General features: G+C 72.1%; 1 protein-coding gene across 4 annotated transcripts in view; it reads left to right on the top strand.

Moving 5' to 3' along the window:
* The window catches only part of LOC142827712 (cullin-9-like), a 60717-nt gene that overhangs the window by 18969 nt on the left and 25691 nt on the right, over positions 1–16057 (top strand). For all 4 annotated transcript variants that reach the window (XM_089777568.1, XM_089777565.1, XM_089777567.1 and 1 more), the window contains exons 8-21: positions 238–430; positions 1330–1537; positions 4309–4502; positions 4588–4814; positions 5361–5592; positions 7622–7727; positions 8006–8233; positions 9167–9257; positions 9345–9516; positions 10259–10364; positions 13614–13709; positions 13862–14037; positions 14797–14930; positions 15002–15187. In XM_089777568.1, coding sequence (XP_089633694.1) covers positions 238–430; positions 1330–1537; positions 4309–4502; positions 4588–4814; positions 5361–5592; positions 7622–7727; positions 8006–8233; positions 9167–9257; positions 9345–9516; positions 10259–10364; positions 13614–13709; positions 13862–14037; positions 14797–14930; positions 15002–15187 — 2349 coding nt within the window. The remainder of the gene's footprint in view (positions 1–237; positions 431–1329; positions 1538–4308; positions 4503–4587; positions 4815–5360; positions 5593–7621; positions 7728–8005; positions 8234–9166; positions 9258–9344; positions 9517–10258; positions 10365–13613; positions 13710–13861; positions 14038–14796; positions 14931–15001; positions 15188–16057) is intronic.

The raw sequence follows: 16057 nt of genomic DNA, 5'->3' as shown, positions 1-16057 counted from the left end.
TGGGGCTGGCGGGGCGGGCGGCCGGGGGGATGGTCTGTGGGGACCCGTGGGGCTGGCGGGGCGGGCGGCCGGGGGGATGGTCTGTGGGGACCCGGGGGGATGGTCTGTGGGGACCCGTGGGGCTGGCGGGGCGGGCGGCCGGGGGGATGGTCTGTGGGGACCCGTGGGGCTGGCGGGGCGGGCGGCCGGGGGCGGGGCAGCCCGGTGCTGCTGGTGACGGGTGCGTCGCCCGCCCAGTGCTGAGCAGCGTGAAGGGCGCGGCCAAGAAGAGCTCCCTGGAGCGGGTGGCCGAGGCGGCCGAGCTGGTCCAGAAGTCCAGCTCCGAGGTGGGGCTGCAGTCGGCCGGGCTCCGCTTCATCATCAAGACCCTGGAGGAGGAGGCCGGGCGAGAGCGGCAGGTCATCAAGCCCGAGGGCGGAGTCCCCATCAGGTCAGTCCCCCGGTCGGCGGGGGCCCGGCTGCTGGTCAGAAGCCAGAAGCCTCATGAGCAAACCCCCCCCCCCGACACCCCAGCGATACCCGGGCCCCAGGAGGCCCCCGGCCTCACACACAGGTGAGGGGTTTCGAGCCCATCCCACCTTCCCCGGACGAGTTCTGTCCGCTCCCCAGAAACCAGCCCCAGGCCCCAGGTCCATGACACTCTGGCTCTCACCCACAAACCACTGACCAGTCCTTTCGAATCTACCGTCTAAAGGTTTGTTATTCACGAAAGAAAAGCCTGAGAGAGGTTGGTAAAGTCTCAGCCGTTACATGCAGCGAATCCCCCAGTTCTCAGCGCAGGCTCTAGCAGAGCTGTTCTGACTGCTGGCGTAGAAGTCCTCGGTGCACATCCTACGTCAGGATGGGTCCCCAGTTCTTCCCGGCTCCTCGATCCCTGCTCTCTTGCCTCTGGGACGAAGAGCTGAGCTGAGCACCAAGATGGAGTCGGCCACATGGCCTATTTATACCCCCCTGGCTGCTTCCAAGCCGGAGAGAGTCACGTGGTCTCTGGCCAGGCACCTACATTCCTTCCCAGGTGGGTCTCTGGTGCCTGAGACCTCTTGTCCCTGGAGCCTCGCTAATTAGCGTGGCCATAGGCTGAGCCCAGCGCTCACCCACATGCAGAGAAACTCCCAGTCTCCGTCCAGAGAACACGTGTCCAGCTCCACACACACGTTCCACAGAGATGTGAAGAGCAGATACAGGACCAGTAGACAGTGGGCGTTTGACCCCTCACACGGCCCCCCTGGTGCCCACTTTTGGGGCAGCCCCCCAGGGCGCAGCAGTGACCTGGCTGCTCCCGTTAACGTCCAGTAACGTGACACCCGCCTGCCCGCGCGGCGCCCACAGGGAGAAGCTGGTGAAGATGCTGGTGGAGCTGCTGACCAACCAGGTGAAGGAGAAGCTGCTGGTGGTGCTGGCGCTGCGCCTGCTCTGCGCGCTGATGGCCAAGTACGACTGGCGCGTGCCCTTCGCCACCGAGGGCGGGGTGCGGGCCGTGCTGGCCTGCATGCAGGAGTACGCCCGCTCCGCGCTGGTCCAGCAGGCCGGCCTGGCGGTGAGTCGCCCGCGGCCCTGGGCCGGAGCTGGGGGCCCTGGGGGAGGGGCGGGGACGGGGCCCCGCGGAGGGAGGGGCGGGGACGGGGCCCCGCGGGGGGAGGGGCGGGGACGGGGCCCCGCGGGGGGAGGGGCGGGGACGGGGGCTGCACTGGAACAGGCTCTGGGCGCGCTGCGGAGAGGGTCAAATCGGCCAGTGGCTCAGACCCGGGGTACGTGGAGCCTGAGACGGGGCCTTCCTGTGAGACCCCAAACCAGCCACACCCAGCACGTCAGCTGCCCCCGGCCTGCAAGGAGCCTCACAAGCAACCCCCCCGACACCCCAGTGTCCCCTGTGCCCCCCCAGACAGGGGAGAGGTTATAACCCATCCCCCGGGATTTGAATTTCCCGGGCTTCATTTGCATAAAGCCGGCTGGCGCCATTTTTAAATGCCGGCTAGTTCGGACTGCTACACGCGGCTACACGCGGCACGAACTAGCTACTTCGGATTAGGTGTACAGGTGTACAGCTAGTTGGGGTTAGGAAGCCTAATCCGAAGTAGCTAGTTCGTGCCGCGTGTAGCCGCGTGTAGCAGTCCGAACTAGCCGCATTTAAAAATGGCGCCAGCCGGCTTTATGCAAATGAAGCCCGGGAAATTCAAATCCCGGGCTTCATTTGCAACTCCGTATGACTACATTACCCCCCCCAGTTCGAACTAGGCGGGTAGTGTAGATATACCCTAGGAGAACGGGGGGGCCATAGGCAAGCGGAGGAGGGGGGCGGGCTGTAGGAGAGCGGGGGGGCCATAGGCAAGCGGAGGAGGGGGGCGGGCTGTAGGAGAGCGGGGGGGCCATAGGCGAGCGGAGGAGGGGGGCGGGCTGTAGGAGAGCGGGGGGGCCATAGGCGAGCGGAGGAGGGGGGCGGGCTGTAGGAGAGCGGGGGGGCCATAGGCAAGCGGAGAAGGGGGGCGGGCTGTAGGAGAGCGGGGGGGCCATAGGCAAGCGGAGGAGGGGGGCGGGCTGTAGGCGAGCGGGGGGGCCATAGGCAAGCGGAGGAGGGGGGCGGGCTGTAGGCGAGCGGGGGGGCCATAGGCAAGCGGAGGAGGGGCGGGCTGTAGGCGAGCGGGGGGGCCATAAGCAAGCGGAGGAGGGGGGAGCTGTAGGCGAGCGGGGGGGCCATAGGCAAGCGGAGAAGGGGGGCGGGCTGTAGGCGAGCGGGGGGGCCATAGGCAAGCGGAGGAGGGGGGCGGGCTGTAGGAGAGCGGGGGGGCCATAGGCAAGCGGAGGAGGGGGGCGGGCTGTAGGCGAGCGGGGGGGCCATAGGCAAGCGGAGGAGGGGGGCGGGCTGTAGGAGAGCGGGGGGGCCATAGGCAAGCGGAGGAGGGGGGAGCTGTAGGAGAGCGGGGGGGCCATAGGCAAGCGGAGGAGGGGGGCGGGCTGTAGGCGAGCGGGGGGGCCATAGGCGAGCGGAGGAGGGGGGGCGGGCTGTAGGCGAGCGGGGGGGCCATAGGCAAGCGGAGGAGGGGGGCGGGCTGTAGGCGAGCGGGGGGGCCATAGGCAAGCGGAGGAGGGGGGCGGGCTGTAGGAGAGCGGGGGGGCCATAGGCAAGCGGAGGAGGGGGGAGCTGTAGGCGAGCGGGGGGGCCCTAGGGTCCGACGGCAGGTTTGCAGCCCAGCGGCTCAGCCGTTCGTGGGCCCCACAGAAGGGGCGTTGTCGTGGGGGGCTCTGCTGCTCCCTTGGTAGCCGCCCCTCGCGCTCGGCGGGTGGCCCCTGCAGCCGTCCCAGCCCAGCGCCCTGACGTCCCAGGCCAAGTCCTGCAGGCGCGTGAGCAGCACAGAGACGCACCAAGCACCAGGCACCGTCAGCCCCCCCCCCCCAGCCCCACCCTGGGGGCCACCTTTCTGTTCAAATCCAGGGGCGCCAGGGCCCGGCGGGGGAGGGGGGGGGGGAGCGTGGGGTGTGGGTGCTGGGGCGCCAGGGCCCGGCGGGGGAGGGCGAGCGTGGGGTGTGGGTGCTGGGGCGCCAGGGCCCGGCGGGGGAGGGCGAGCGTGGGGTGTGGGTGCTGGGGCGCCAGGGCCCGGCGGGGGAGGGCGAGCGTGGGGTGTGGGTGCTGGGGCGCCAGGGCCCGGCGGGGGAGGAGCGAGCGTGGGGTGTGGGTGCTGGGGCGCCAGGGCCCGGCGGGGGAGGGCGAGCGTGGGGTGTGGGTGCTGGGGCGCCAGGGCCCGGCGGGGGAGGGCGAGCGTGGGGTGTGGGTGCTGGGGCGCCAGGGCCCGGCGGGGGAGGGCGAGCGTGGGGTGTGGGTGCTGGGGCGCCAGGGCCCGGCGGGGGAGGGCGAGCGTGGGGTGTGGGTGCTGGGGCGCCAGGGCCCGGCGGGGGAGGAGCGAGCGTGGGGTGTGGGTGCTGGGGCGCCAGGGCCCGGCGGGGGAGGGCGAGCGTGGGGTGTGGGTGCTGGGGCGCCAGGGCCCGGCGGGGGAGGAGCGAGCGTGGGGTGTGGGTGCTGGGGCGCCAGGGCCCGGCGGGGGAGGGGCGAGCGTGGGGTGTGGGTGCTGGGGCGCCAGGGCCCGGCGGGGGAGGGTCGAGCGTGGGGTGTGGGTGCTGGGGCACCAGGGCCCGGCGGGGGAGGAGCGAGCGTGGGGTGTGGGTGCTGGGGCGCCAGGGCCCGGCGGGGGAGGGCGAGCGTGGGGTGTGGGTGCTGGGGCGCCAGGGCCCGGCGGGGGAGGGGTGAGCGTGGGGTGTGGGTGCTGGGGCGCCAGGGCCCCACAGCTCCCCTGACCGGCTCCCTTGGCCCGCCAGGCGCTGAAGGTGCTGGTGGGCGCCGGGAGCTGCGAGCCAGCGGGTGCCAGCGAGAAGCCCTGCGCCCTGAGCCACGCCGACGCCCAGATGATGCGGGAGATCTTCGCCAGCATCGGCTCCGCCTCCAGCAAGGACGCGGACAGCCTGCTCAGCGCCCTGCCGGCCGCCATCCGCACCATGCAGGGCACCGCGGGGTACGGCCTGGGGAGCCTGGGGGCGGGCAGGCGGGAGGGGGAGCGGGGGGCCCGCGGGCGCTGACCCTGGCACTGTCCCCTGCAGGGCCGCGTCGGCCGTGCAGAACGGCCTGCTGGTGGCCGGCTTGCTGATGGACGGGCACCGGGGCCTGGCCGAGCAGCTGGCCAGCTGTGACATCCACGCCGTCCTGCAGAGCTGCTGCCAGGGGGGCCAGGGCCCCGCCGCCCCGCCCAGCCACACCGAGACGCTGGCCCAGATGGCGCTCGGCCGCCTGGCGGAGCACAAGCTGCCTGGGACCCCGGAGACAACAGGTACGGAGCCTCTGTTCCCCTCCTGCCCCTTCTCCGTCCCCCTCCTGCCCCGTCCCCTGCCCCTGTCCCCGTCCCCCTCCCCCCCTGCCCCTGCCCCTCCCCCGTCCCCCTCCCCCTCCTGCCCCATCCCCTGCCCCTCCTGCCCGTCTGGCAGCCTGGGGACGGCAGGTACGGAGCCCCTGTTCCCCTCCTGCCCCTTCTCCGTCCCCCTCCTGCCCCGTCCCCTCCCCCTCCTGCCCCTGTCCCCGTCCCCCTCCCCCTCCTGCCCCATCCCCTGCCCCTCCTGCCCGTCTGGCAGCCTGGGGACGGCAGGTACGGAGCCCCTGTTCCTCTCCTGCCCCCTTCCTGCACTCCCATCCCCTCACTCCCCTCCCCCTCCCGCCCCTGTTCCCCCGTCTCTCCTGCCCCACTCGCCCAGCTCCCCCTACCCGCCTGTGTTCCCAGACCCCCCCGTGAGTAGGGGGCAGTGCCTGGGCCGCCCCAGGCTGCGAGGAGGCAGTGGGCACTGGCGCTGCCGCCCCACGGCTCCGTGTCTCCCTGCGGCAGAGGCGGGCGCCGCGCTGGCCGTGCCGGAGCTGGACGTGCAGACGCTGCTGGGCCGCCTGCAGGAGAGCAGCCTCTCCAAGGAGCTGGTGCTGGCCCTGGAGCGCTGCCTGTGCGACGGGGGCCCCGAGAGCGAGGTGGGCCAGGCCCTGCGGGAGCCCCGGAGCTTCCTGCTGCTGCTGCGCAGCCTGGAGCACCTGGGGGCCGAGAAGGCCGTGCAGCTGGGCACCCTGCGGTGAGCGGCGGGGGGGGCGATGCTGGGAGGGGCACCCTGCGGTGAGCGGTGGGGGCGGGGCGATGCCGGGGGGGCACCCTGCGGTGAGCGGCGGGGGGGGGCGATGCTGGGAGGGGCACCCTGCGGTGAGCGGTGGGGGCGGGGCGATGCCGGGGGGGGGGGGCTGGGCACCCTGCGGTGAGCGGCGGGGGCGGGGCGACGCCGGGGGGGGCACCCTGCGGTGAGCGGTGGGGGCGGGGCGATGCCGGGGGGGGGGGCTGGGCACCCTGCGGTGAGCGGCGGGGGCGGGGCGATGCCGGGGGGGGGCACCCTGCGGTGAGCGGCGGGAGCGGGGCGATGCCGGGGGGGGGCACCCTGCGGTGAGCGGCGGGGGCGGGGCGATGCCGGGGGGGCACCCTGCGGTGAGCGGCGGGAGCGGGGCGATGCCGGGGGGGGCACCCTGCGGTGAGCGGCGGGGGCGGGGCGATGCCGGGGGGGGGCACCCTGCGGTGAGCGGCGGGAGCGGGGCGATGCCGGGGGGGCACCCTGCGGTGAGCGGCGGGGGCGGGGCGATGCTGGGGGGGGCACCCTGGGGTGAGCGGTGGGGGCGGGGCGATGCCGGGGGGGGGGCACCCTGGGGTGAGCGGCGGGGGCGGGGCGATGCCGGGGGGGCACCCTGGGGTGAGCGGCGGGGGCGGGGCGATGCCGGGGGGGGGCACCTTGCGGTGAGCGGCGGGGGCGGGGTGATGCCGGGAGGGGGGGCTGGGCACCCTGCGGTGAGCGGAGGGGGGGGCGATGCCGGGGGGGGGGCTGGGCACCCTGCGGTGAGCGGAGCAGGCGGGTGCTTGAGGGCCCGGAGGAGGGGCTGTCCCCAGGGAGTGTGGGAGGGGCTGGGGTCTGTCTCGAGGTGGGAGGGGCTGGGGTAGGGGTACGTGGAGATATTAGTCGGGTTGCAGCGCGATCCAGGGGCTGGTCACACGGGGTGGGACTGGTCAGAGCTGGGCCCGTGGGGCAGTGGGAGCCAGAAGCTGAGCATGTGTGGGGTGGGACCGTGGGAGCCGGGGGCCTGGCGCAGGGGGTGGGAGCCGGGGGCCTGGCGCGGGGGGTGGGAGCCGGGGGCCTGGCGCGGGGGGTGGGACCGTGGGAGCCGGGGGCCTGGCGCAGGGGGTGGGACCGTGGGAGCCGGGGGCCTGGCGCGGGGGGTGGGACCGTGGGAGCCGGGGGCCTGGCGCGGGGGGTGGGACCGTGGGAGCCGGGGGCCTGGCGCAGGGGGTGGGAGCCGGGGGCCTGGCGCGGGGGGTGGGACCGTGGGAGCCGGGGGCCTGGCGCAGGGGGTGGGAGCCGGGGGCCTGGCGCAGGGGGTGGGAGCCGGGGCCTGGCGCGGGGGGTGGGAGCCGGGGGCCTGGCGCAGGGGGTGGGACCGTGGGAGCCGGGGGCCTGGCGCGGGGGGTGGGACCGTGGGAGCCGGGGGCCTGGCGCGGGGGGTGGGAGCCGGGGGCCTGGCGCGGGGGGTGGGAGCCGGGGGCCTGGCGCGGGGGGTGGGAGCCGGGGCCTGGCGCGGGGGGTGGGAGCCGGGGGCCTGGCGCGGGGGGTGGGAGCCGGGGGCCTGGCGCGGGGGGTGGGAGCCGGGGGCCTGGCGCGGGGGGTGGGAGCCGGGGGCCTGGCGCGGGGGGTGGGAGCCGGGGCCTGGCGCGGGGGGTGGGAGCCGGGGGCCTGGCGCAGGGGGTGGGAGCCGGGGGCCTGGCGCAGGGGGTGGGACCGGGGGAGCTGGGGGCCTGGCGCGGGGGTGGGAGCCGGGGCCTGGCGCAGGGGGTGGGAGCCGGGGGCCTGGCGCAGGGGGTGGGACCGGGGGAGCTGGGGGCCTGGCGCGGGGGGTGGGAGCCGGGGCCTGGCGCAGGGGGTGGGACCGTGGGAGCTGGGGGCCTGGCGCGGGGGGTGGGAGCCGGGGGCCTGGCGCAGGGGGTGGGAGCCGGGGCCTGGCGCGGGGGGTCCGGGGTGCTGGGGGCTGCTGCGTCTCCCCTCAGGCCCCCGTTGCCCGTCTCTGGTGCAGGATTTTGAACAAGCTGCTGGACGGCTGCCAGGAGGAGACGCTGCCCTGGCACGAGAGCATCGAGCCCTGCCTGGCCTCCATGAGCGCCCCCGGCAGCGAGCGGGAGGTGAGGGGCCCGGCGGGTTGCTGGGGGTCTCTGGCGGGCGCCGTGGCTGGGAAGGGCCCTGGGCCGCGCCAGGCCTGTGCGGGGGAGCTGTGCCCGTGCCCCCGGCATGGTGGCTGTTGTCCGGCTGGGCCGGGCCTGCCACACCCACCCTGGGCCGAGAGCTGCGCTGGGCGGGGGCGGCTGGCGGGGGGGCGCGGAGACGCCCCGGGCAGGGCAGGGCCGGGCCGCGTGTCTGGCTCCCAGGCCGGTGCCCCACCCCAGGCCCTGCTGCCCCGCAGGTGGTGCAGGAGTTCATCCGCTTCCTCCACCGCCTGGCCAGCGCCCACAAGGACTGCGCCGTGGCCATGTGCCGCCTGGGCACCAAGGAGGCCCTGTGCAAGGCCCTGGACAAGCACAACTCCAGCCTGCTGCTGGGGCCCGAGCTGCGGGACCTGGTGGGCGACTGCGAGAAATACGCCAGCCTCTACCAGAAACTGACCACCAGCATCCTGGCCGGCTGCATCCAGGTGAGCCGGGCCCAGGCTCCGTGTGGGGCAGAGTCCTGCGCGGCGGCCCCCACCCGGCCCAGGGGAACGGGGCTCTGCTCGGGGTCGGGGGCTCTGGCCACAGGGGGTCTGCCTGACACCTGGGGGTGGAGGGAGGGGTTATTAGTCTGGAGGAGGTGGGGGGAGGGGCTGGGTTGGTCCCTGGAGGGGGCGGGCGAGGGATTGATGGTCTGTGGAGGGGGTGGGCAGGATCCGGCCTGGCGTGGGGGCAGGGGCTGGGTTGGTCCCTGGAGGGGGCTGGTGAGGGATTGAAGGTCTGTGGAGGGGGTGGGCAGGATCCGGCCTGGCGTGGGGGGAAGGGCTGGGTTGGTCCCTGGAGGGGGCGGGCGAGGGATTGATGGTCTGTGGAGGGGGTGGGCAGGATCCGGCCTGGCGTGGGAGCAGGGGCTGGGTTGGTCCCTGGAGGGGTCGGGCGAGGGATTGATGGTCTGTGGAGGGGGTGGGCAGGATCCTGCCTGGCGTGGGGGCAGGGGCTGGGTTGGTCCCTGGAGGGGGCGGGCGAGGGATTGATGGTCTGTGGAGGGGGTGGGCAGGGGGAGGGGCTGGGTTGGTCCCTGGAGGGGGCCTGGCTGGGGGGGAGGGGGATGGGCAGGGGTGGGGGGGAAGGGGCTGGGTTGGTCCCTGGAGGGGGCGGGCAAGGGATTGATGGTCTGTGGAGGGGGTGGGCAGGATCCGGCCTGGCGTGGGGGGAAGGGCTGGGTTGGTCCCTGGAGGGGGCGGGCGAGGGATTGATGGTCTGTGGAGGGGGTGGGCAGGATCCGGCCTGGCGTGGGGGCAGGGACTCTCTCTGGACCCGGGTCACTCAGTTCTCTTGTCACCGGGCCCAGGGGTGAGGCGGGGGGGGCGGGTGCCAGCCCCCCCCCGTTGACGCTGTGGGCCCCCCCTCTCTTCCAGATGGTGCTGGGCCAGATCGAGGAGCACAGACGGAGCCACCAGCCCATCAACATCCCCTTCTTCGACGTCTTCCTGCGCAACCTCTGCCAGGGTCAGTGCCGGGGGGGGTCGCCGGGGCCCCTCTGCCCCGGCCCAGGCGGGCGCCCAGCTCCCTTCAGCGCTGCCCCTCTCCCTGCAGGCTCCAGCGTGGAGGTGAAGGAGGACAAGTGCTGGGAGAAGCTGGAGGTGTCCTCGAACCCCCACCGAGCCAGCAAGCTGACGGACGGGAACCCCAAGACCTACTGGGAGTCTAACGGCAGCACCGGCTCGCACTACATCACCATCTCCATGCACCGCGGCGTGGTGGTCAGGTGGGGGCGCGGGCCCTGGGATGGGGGGGGGGGGGGTGGTGGTCATGGGGGGTGAGATTGGGTGGGGGGCAACAGGGTGCACAGGCTGGCTCTGTGGGTCCCTTTCCCAGAGCCACCATGCAGGGGCACCGTGTGCCAGCTGGGCCCAGCGTCTGTGCCGTAGACACTGGGCCCAGGGCTCTGCGATGCCAGGTGCAGCCCCCTGAACCTGGGGCGGTCGGGCTCTGGGGACCCCGTTGGGCCGGCCGCCGGGCGAGGCTCTGGGGACCCCGTTGGGCCGGCGGCCGGGCGAGGCTCTGGGGACCCCGTTGGGCCGGCGGCCGGGCGAGGCTCTGGGGACCCCGTTGGGCCGGCGGCCGGGCGAGGCTCTGGGGACCCCGTTGGGCCGGCGGCCGGGCGAGGCTCTGGGGACCCCGTTGGGCCGGCGGCCGGGCGAGGCTCTGGGGACCCCGTTGGGCCGGCGGCCGGGCGAGGCTCTGGGGACCCCGTTGGGCCGGCGGCCGGGCGAGGCTCTGGGGACCCCGTTGGGCCGGCGGCCGGGCGAGGCTCTGGGGACCCCCTTGGGCCGGCGGCCGGGCGAGGCTCTGGGGACCCCGTTGGGCCGGCGGCCGGGCGAGGCTCTGGGGACCCCGTTGGGCCGGCCGCCGGGCGAGGCTCTGAGCCTGCTGGCAGACGTGACCCCAGGACAGGCAGAGCTCCCGCAGTGGGCCGGTCCCGACGCTGCGGCTCTCCCCGGCTGCAGGCAGCTGAGCCTGCTGGTGGCCAGCGAGGATTCCAGCTACATGCCAGCCCGAGTCGTGGTCATGGGAGGAGAGAGCCCGGCCAGCATCAGCACTGAGCTCAACACGGTGAGTGCGGCCGGGCGCTGCAGGGCCGGGGGCCGTGGCTTGGGAGGTCTCTGGCAGGGCTGGCAGCAGGCTGAGCTTCACCCGGCTGTGCCATGTTCCCGTCCCAGCTCCATGACTGCTTGCCAAGGGGCAGCCAGTACCCGAGGCACAGGGAGGCCTTGGCCGTGCCACCAGGGCTCTCCGAGGAGGGCCGGGCCCCTCATTCTGGGCCTGTCTCCCAACGCTGGCAGGGTCAGCTGCTTTAGGGGGAGGGCAGGACGCCCGGGCGGCCATGTCCAGAAGGGCCTGCCCGAGCTCCCCCTCCTATCCTGCCGCCCCCTACCAGCTGCAGGCCTGGCACGGCCTGCCCTGTCTTGGGCCAGTGCTCCTTCAAACATTTTCCATCCTTGAGTGGGTTGAATTTTCTGTTTGGCGAGTTGAAATGTCTTTGTGCAACACCAACATGGAGGTAGCATGTGGATGTGCACTCCGCAGTACAAACAAAGCACTAGATACAGATATATATTTTAAACAGTCCATACATGTGGAATAGATAGCTCTGTTTTAAGATGCTAAACAAATCTGTGAGTCAGCTACAAATAGTCATGCTCTCCTTGGAAATATGAATTCAGTATTTGCTGCCAGTGGAAAGGAGAGTAAAAGGCATTCCCTCCGGCTTAGCCAGTGTTTCTAGGGAATGTTTAGGTTCCATGCTATAAAAATACAAGTGAAACAGACATCGAAAAACAAGTTTTCCTGATCTGAAACTTTCACCTTGTGTGTGTCACCAGCTCAAAGAGTAGAAGCCTGAGAACAAATTAACACCCAGCTTCAGGGTTTGTAAACAGATCCATGTTTCAAAGAGATTGCACATAAGGTTTCATTCTACCAGACAGCTAGCACCACACCTGGTTACTTGTTATTTCTGACACGTTAGAGCCAGAACTCTGCCACGTAGCAAAGATCTGGCCTTAGTGTGATACAATTTACCATGTATTAACTAGTATCACGGGATTAAAAAAAGCATTCAGGTCAGCGTGTCGACAGCACTCCAAAAATGGTGTTAAAAGAATCTTTCTTTCTTACCGTAAGCCATTAACACCTATGAAAACTGCGTTTGAAATGTAATCATGCAAATGTCCTGGCACCCACCCACCCCATGGTGTGCTCCCTCCGGGTCTTTCCCAAGGGAACTCGAGAAGTCGTCCCCACCCCCCTTAACTCCCTAAGAGAACAGCTACAGGACAAATTGACCAGAGTTCTGGCTTACAGTGTCCAAGGCAGCACACAGCTTCCCAATCAGCCTCACCTTTTATCCAAAGGCCCTGCCCTGCGTTTCAGCTCTCCCAGTGTCTCCTCCCAAGGTTCTTTCCCTTCCCTCCCAAATCCTTCCCAAACGTCTTGACTCAACCAAAAACCGTTTCCCCTCCCAACCCATGTGCAGCCTCTGCCCATGCGGACTGTGGCTGTCCTGTCTCCTGCAGCCAGGGAGGGAAGCTTTCCAAGCATGGCTCTCACCAGTGATCAGAGGGAGATGGCTGGAAGGGGGCGGGGGAGTGGGGGATGTTTCCCATTTTCAGTGGCAGTGCAGGGAGAAGTTGGGCCTGGCTGTTGCTGGAGCAGTCCTGGCCTGACTGCAGACGGGGTGACAGTAGGAAAGCACAGGGAGGGGGAAGAGGCAGCTGCTCCCTTGTACCCTGCTGCGTAGTAACTGAGACAGACCGGGCCGGGCACGGCTGAGGGCATCTGCTCAGGGCGAATTGCTCAAACTCGGGGCTCTCTCTAACCCTGACTGGCTGCGTAGTGACAAATGGGAGAGAACGGCTCCAAGTAGCCGGCAGAGAAGTAACCAGGCCAAGGAAGGGGCAGCAGGGGGAGACGGGGACCCCTGCCTGGCCAGCTCCCCAGTGGGAGGCCAGGGGAGAAGCTGTCGGGGGGGAGGGGAGGATTTGGGAGGGAGCCAGAGAAGTTGAGCCGATCTGGCAGCGCTGGAACTTACCCGGCTATTCCCACGTGGCCGGTAGCAGGCGAGGAGGCACCGATCCCTCCTCCCCTCCCGCCGGCAGCTCCGGCCCCAACACAGTCGGGATCACAGGAGCGTCCAAGGACTTGCTGCCCCGCGATCGGAGAACTCACTCACCCCAGCGAGCACAGACCCTCGGGGAGGGGGAAGGGGGGGGATGGGATAGAGGCTGGAGCCGGCGCCTCCATTTAGAGCAGGCAGCAGCTGTTGCTGCTTCTGCTCTTTCTCAGAAAGATGGCGAGTCCCCCCCCCCCCCCACCCCGCCGGTCAGCTGAGCTCCCTGCACGGGAGCGTTGAACCTCAGAGCGGAGCTCAGAGAACAGCTGTGTGGCCGCGTGGGCGCAGCTCACAGGGAACTTTGTCTGAGGCTGCTGCCGTCCCCTGCCCCCCGCAGGCCTGGCACAGCCTGCCCTGCCCATAGCTGCTCCCCCCGCAGGCCTGGCACAGCCTGCCCTGCCCATAGCTGCTGCTCCCGCAGGCCTGGCATAGCCTGCCCTGCCCATAGCTGCTCCCCCCCGCAGGCCTGGCACAGCCTGTCCTGCCCATAGCTGCTCCCCCCGCAGGCCTGGCACAGCCTGCCCTGCCCATAGCTGCTCCCCCCGCAGGCCTGGCACAGCCTGCCCTGCCCATAGCTGCTCCCTCCGCAGGCCTGGCATAGCCTGCCCTGCCCATAGCTGCTCCCCCCGCAGGCCTGGCACAGCCTGCCCTGCCCATAGCTGCTCCCCCCGCAGGCCTGGCACAGCCTGCCCTGCCCATAGCTGCTCCCCCCGCAGGCCTGGCACAGCCTGCCCTGCCCTAGGTTACTGCCCTCTGCCCTGTTGCCCGTCTGGCCACACCCGAGTGAGCTGCCCTGGGACACCCGGCCCAGAGCCCGGCTGGCGGCTGCAGCCCGCAGTGCCCCTGGCGCGGTGTGGCCGGGCCGGCTGCCTTGCTCGGTGCACCGGGGGCTGCGCTGCTCGTGGCTGGAGAGCAGAGGGGGCCGAGCTGAGCCCGGAGCTTCCTGCGGGCCCTGGGGCAGTGCTGAGCCGTGGGGGGGGGGAAGGGGGGTAGACAGGCAGCCCTGCCCGGTCCCAGCGGGAGCAGCACATCCGTGCGCAGGGCCCCACGTACAGTGACCGCCTGTGGGGCCCTGCTCCTGCTCCCTGGGCCCTCTCCCGGGGCGAGGCGGGGGTGGTGCCGCTGTAGGCGCCGTTGCTCACGGCCTCGCCAGCCCGTGGCCTGACGCCTGCGGCTCACGCTGCCCCCAGGTCAACGTGCTGCCCTCGGCCAGCCGGGTGGTGCTGCTGGAGAACCTGACGCGCTTCTGGCCCCTCGTCCAGATCAAGATCAAGCGGTGCCAGCAGGTGGGTGCCGGGGAGCCAGCCGCCCCTCCCCATCTCTGTGGCCAGCCGGGTGCCCAGCGAGGGGAGGGGCCGGGTGCCCAGCGAGGGGAGGGGCTGGGTGCCCAGAGAGGGGCGGGACCGGGCGACAGCTGACGGGGGTTGTGCCCCTGCAGGGCGGCATCGACACCCGTGTGCGGGGCATCGAGATCCTGGGGCCCAAGCCGACCTTCTGGCCCATCTTCAAGGAGCAGCTGTGCCGGCGCACGTCCCTCTTCTACAGCACCCGGGCCCACACGTGGTGCCACGAGATCGCCGAGGAGCGCGTGCAGCTGCTGCAGCTCTTCAACAGGTCAGGCTGGGCTGGCCACGACCCCGGTGTGTGCCGGGGCCCCCGCTGTGCTGGCCACGTCCCTGTGTCTCTGCCGGGGCCCCCGCTGTGCTGGCCACGTCCCTGTGTCTCTGCCGGGGCCCCCGCTGTGCTGGCCACGTCCCTGTGTCTCTGCTGGGGGTCCCCCCGCCGGGGGCCCCCCCGCGCTGGCCACGTCCCTGTGTCTCTGCCGGGGCCCCCGCTGTGCTGGCCACGTCCCTGTGTCTCTGCCGGGGCCCCCCCCCGCGCTGGCCACGTCCCTGTGTCTCTGCCGGGGGCCCCCCCGCGCTGGCCACGTCCCTGTGTCTCTGCCGGGGCCCCCGCTGTGCTGGCCACGTCCCTGTGTCTCTGCCGGGGCCCCCCCCCGCGCTGGCCACGTCCCTGTGTCTCTGCCGGGGGCCCCCCCCGCGCTGGCCACGTCCCTGTGTCTCTGCCGGGGGACCCCCCGTGCTGGCCACGTCCCTGTGTCTCTGCCGGGGGCCCCACCGCGCTGGCCACGTCCCTGTGTCTCTGCCGGGGGCCCCCCCGTGCTGGCCACGTCCCTGTGTCTCTGCCGGGGCCCCCCCGCGCTGGTTACGTCCCTGTGTCTCTGCCGGGGGCCCCCCCGTGCTGGCCACGTCCCTGTGTCTCTGCCGGGGGCCCCCCCGCGCTGGCCACGTCCCTGTGTCTCTGCCGGGGGCCCCCCCGCGCTGGCCCGTCCCGGGGCCTGGCAGTGACCGCGCGGGCGTCCGGCTGTTGCAGGCTGAACTGCGCCCTGCGGCACGAGCAGGAGTTTGCCGATCGCTTCCTTCCGGACGAGGAGGCGGCCCAGGCGCTGGGCAGGACCTGCTGGGAGGCCCTGATCTCTCCCTTGGTGCAGAGCGTCACCAGCCCAGGTACCGGCTCCCCCGCCCCCCCCCACCCGGCTCCCGCCCCTCCCCCGGCTCACCCCCCTCTGGCCTTGCAGACCCCAGCGGCGTCAGCCCCCTGGCCTGGCTGCTGAGCGAGTATCTGGAGAACCTGGAGACGGGCCGACGCACCAAGAGCCGCGCCACCATCTTCAACTCCCGCGTCCGGCGCCTCAGCCGCCTGCTGGTGCACGTGGAACCCGGCAGCCCGGAGCCCGAGGAGCTGAGAGCCCCCAGCAGAGCCAGTAAGGCCCCTCCCCCAGGGCCGGGGGCAGGCGTGGGCTCTGTGGGGTGGGGGGCTCGGTGGCTTAGGGCCCTTCGGGGTGGGGGAAGGAGGCCCTGCGGGGTGGTGGCCCTGTGGGTAAGGACCCTTCAGGGCGGGGGTGGGTGGCCCTGTGGGTAAGGATCCTTCAGGGCGGGGGTGGGTGGCCCTGTGGGTAAGGACCCTTCAGGGCAGATCCTGGGGCGGGGGAGGGGGGCCCTGTGGGTAAGGACCCTTTGGGGCGGGTCCCGGGGCGGGGGGGGTCCTGGGGGTAAGGACCCTTCGGGGCGGGTCCCGGGGTGGGGGTGGGAGTCCCTGGGGGTAAGGACCCTTCGGGGCGGGTCCCGGGGCGGGGGGGGGGCCCTGTGGGTAAGGACCCTTTGGGGCGGGTCCCGGGGCGGGGGTGGGAGGCCCTGTGGGTAAGGACCCTTTGGGGCGGGTCCCGGGGTGGGGGCGGGGGTGGGAGGCCCTGTGGGTAAGGACCCTTCGGGGTGGGTCCCGGGGCGGGGGGGGTCCTGGGGGTAAGGACCCTTCGGGGTGGGTCCCGGGGTGGGAGGCCCTGGGGGTAAGGACCCTTCGGGGCGGGTCCCGGGGTGGGGGGGGGGTCCTGGGGGTAAGGACCCTTCGGGGCGGGTCCCGGGGTGGGGGGGGTCCTGGGGGTAAGGACCCTTCGGGGCGGGTCCCGGGGTGGGAGGCCCTGGGGGTAAGGACCCTTCGGGGCGGGTCCCGGGGTGGGGGGGGTCCTGGGGGTAAGGACCCTTCGGGGCGGGTCCCGGGGTGGGGGGGGTCCTGGGGGTAAGGACCCTTCGGGGCGGGTCCCGGGGTGGGGGGGGTCCTGGGGGTAAGGACCCTT

Source organism: Pelodiscus sinensis, chromosome 3 (assembly GCF_052426305.1).
Source record: "Pelodiscus sinensis isolate ZL-2025 chromosome 3, ASM5242630v1, whole genome shotgun sequence".
NCBI classification, from domain to species: Eukaryota; Metazoa; Chordata; order Testudines; family Trionychidae; genus Pelodiscus; species Pelodiscus sinensis.
The sequence above is the reverse complement of the archived record's forward strand: the minus strand, read 5'-3'. Positions and strand labels throughout refer to the sequence as shown.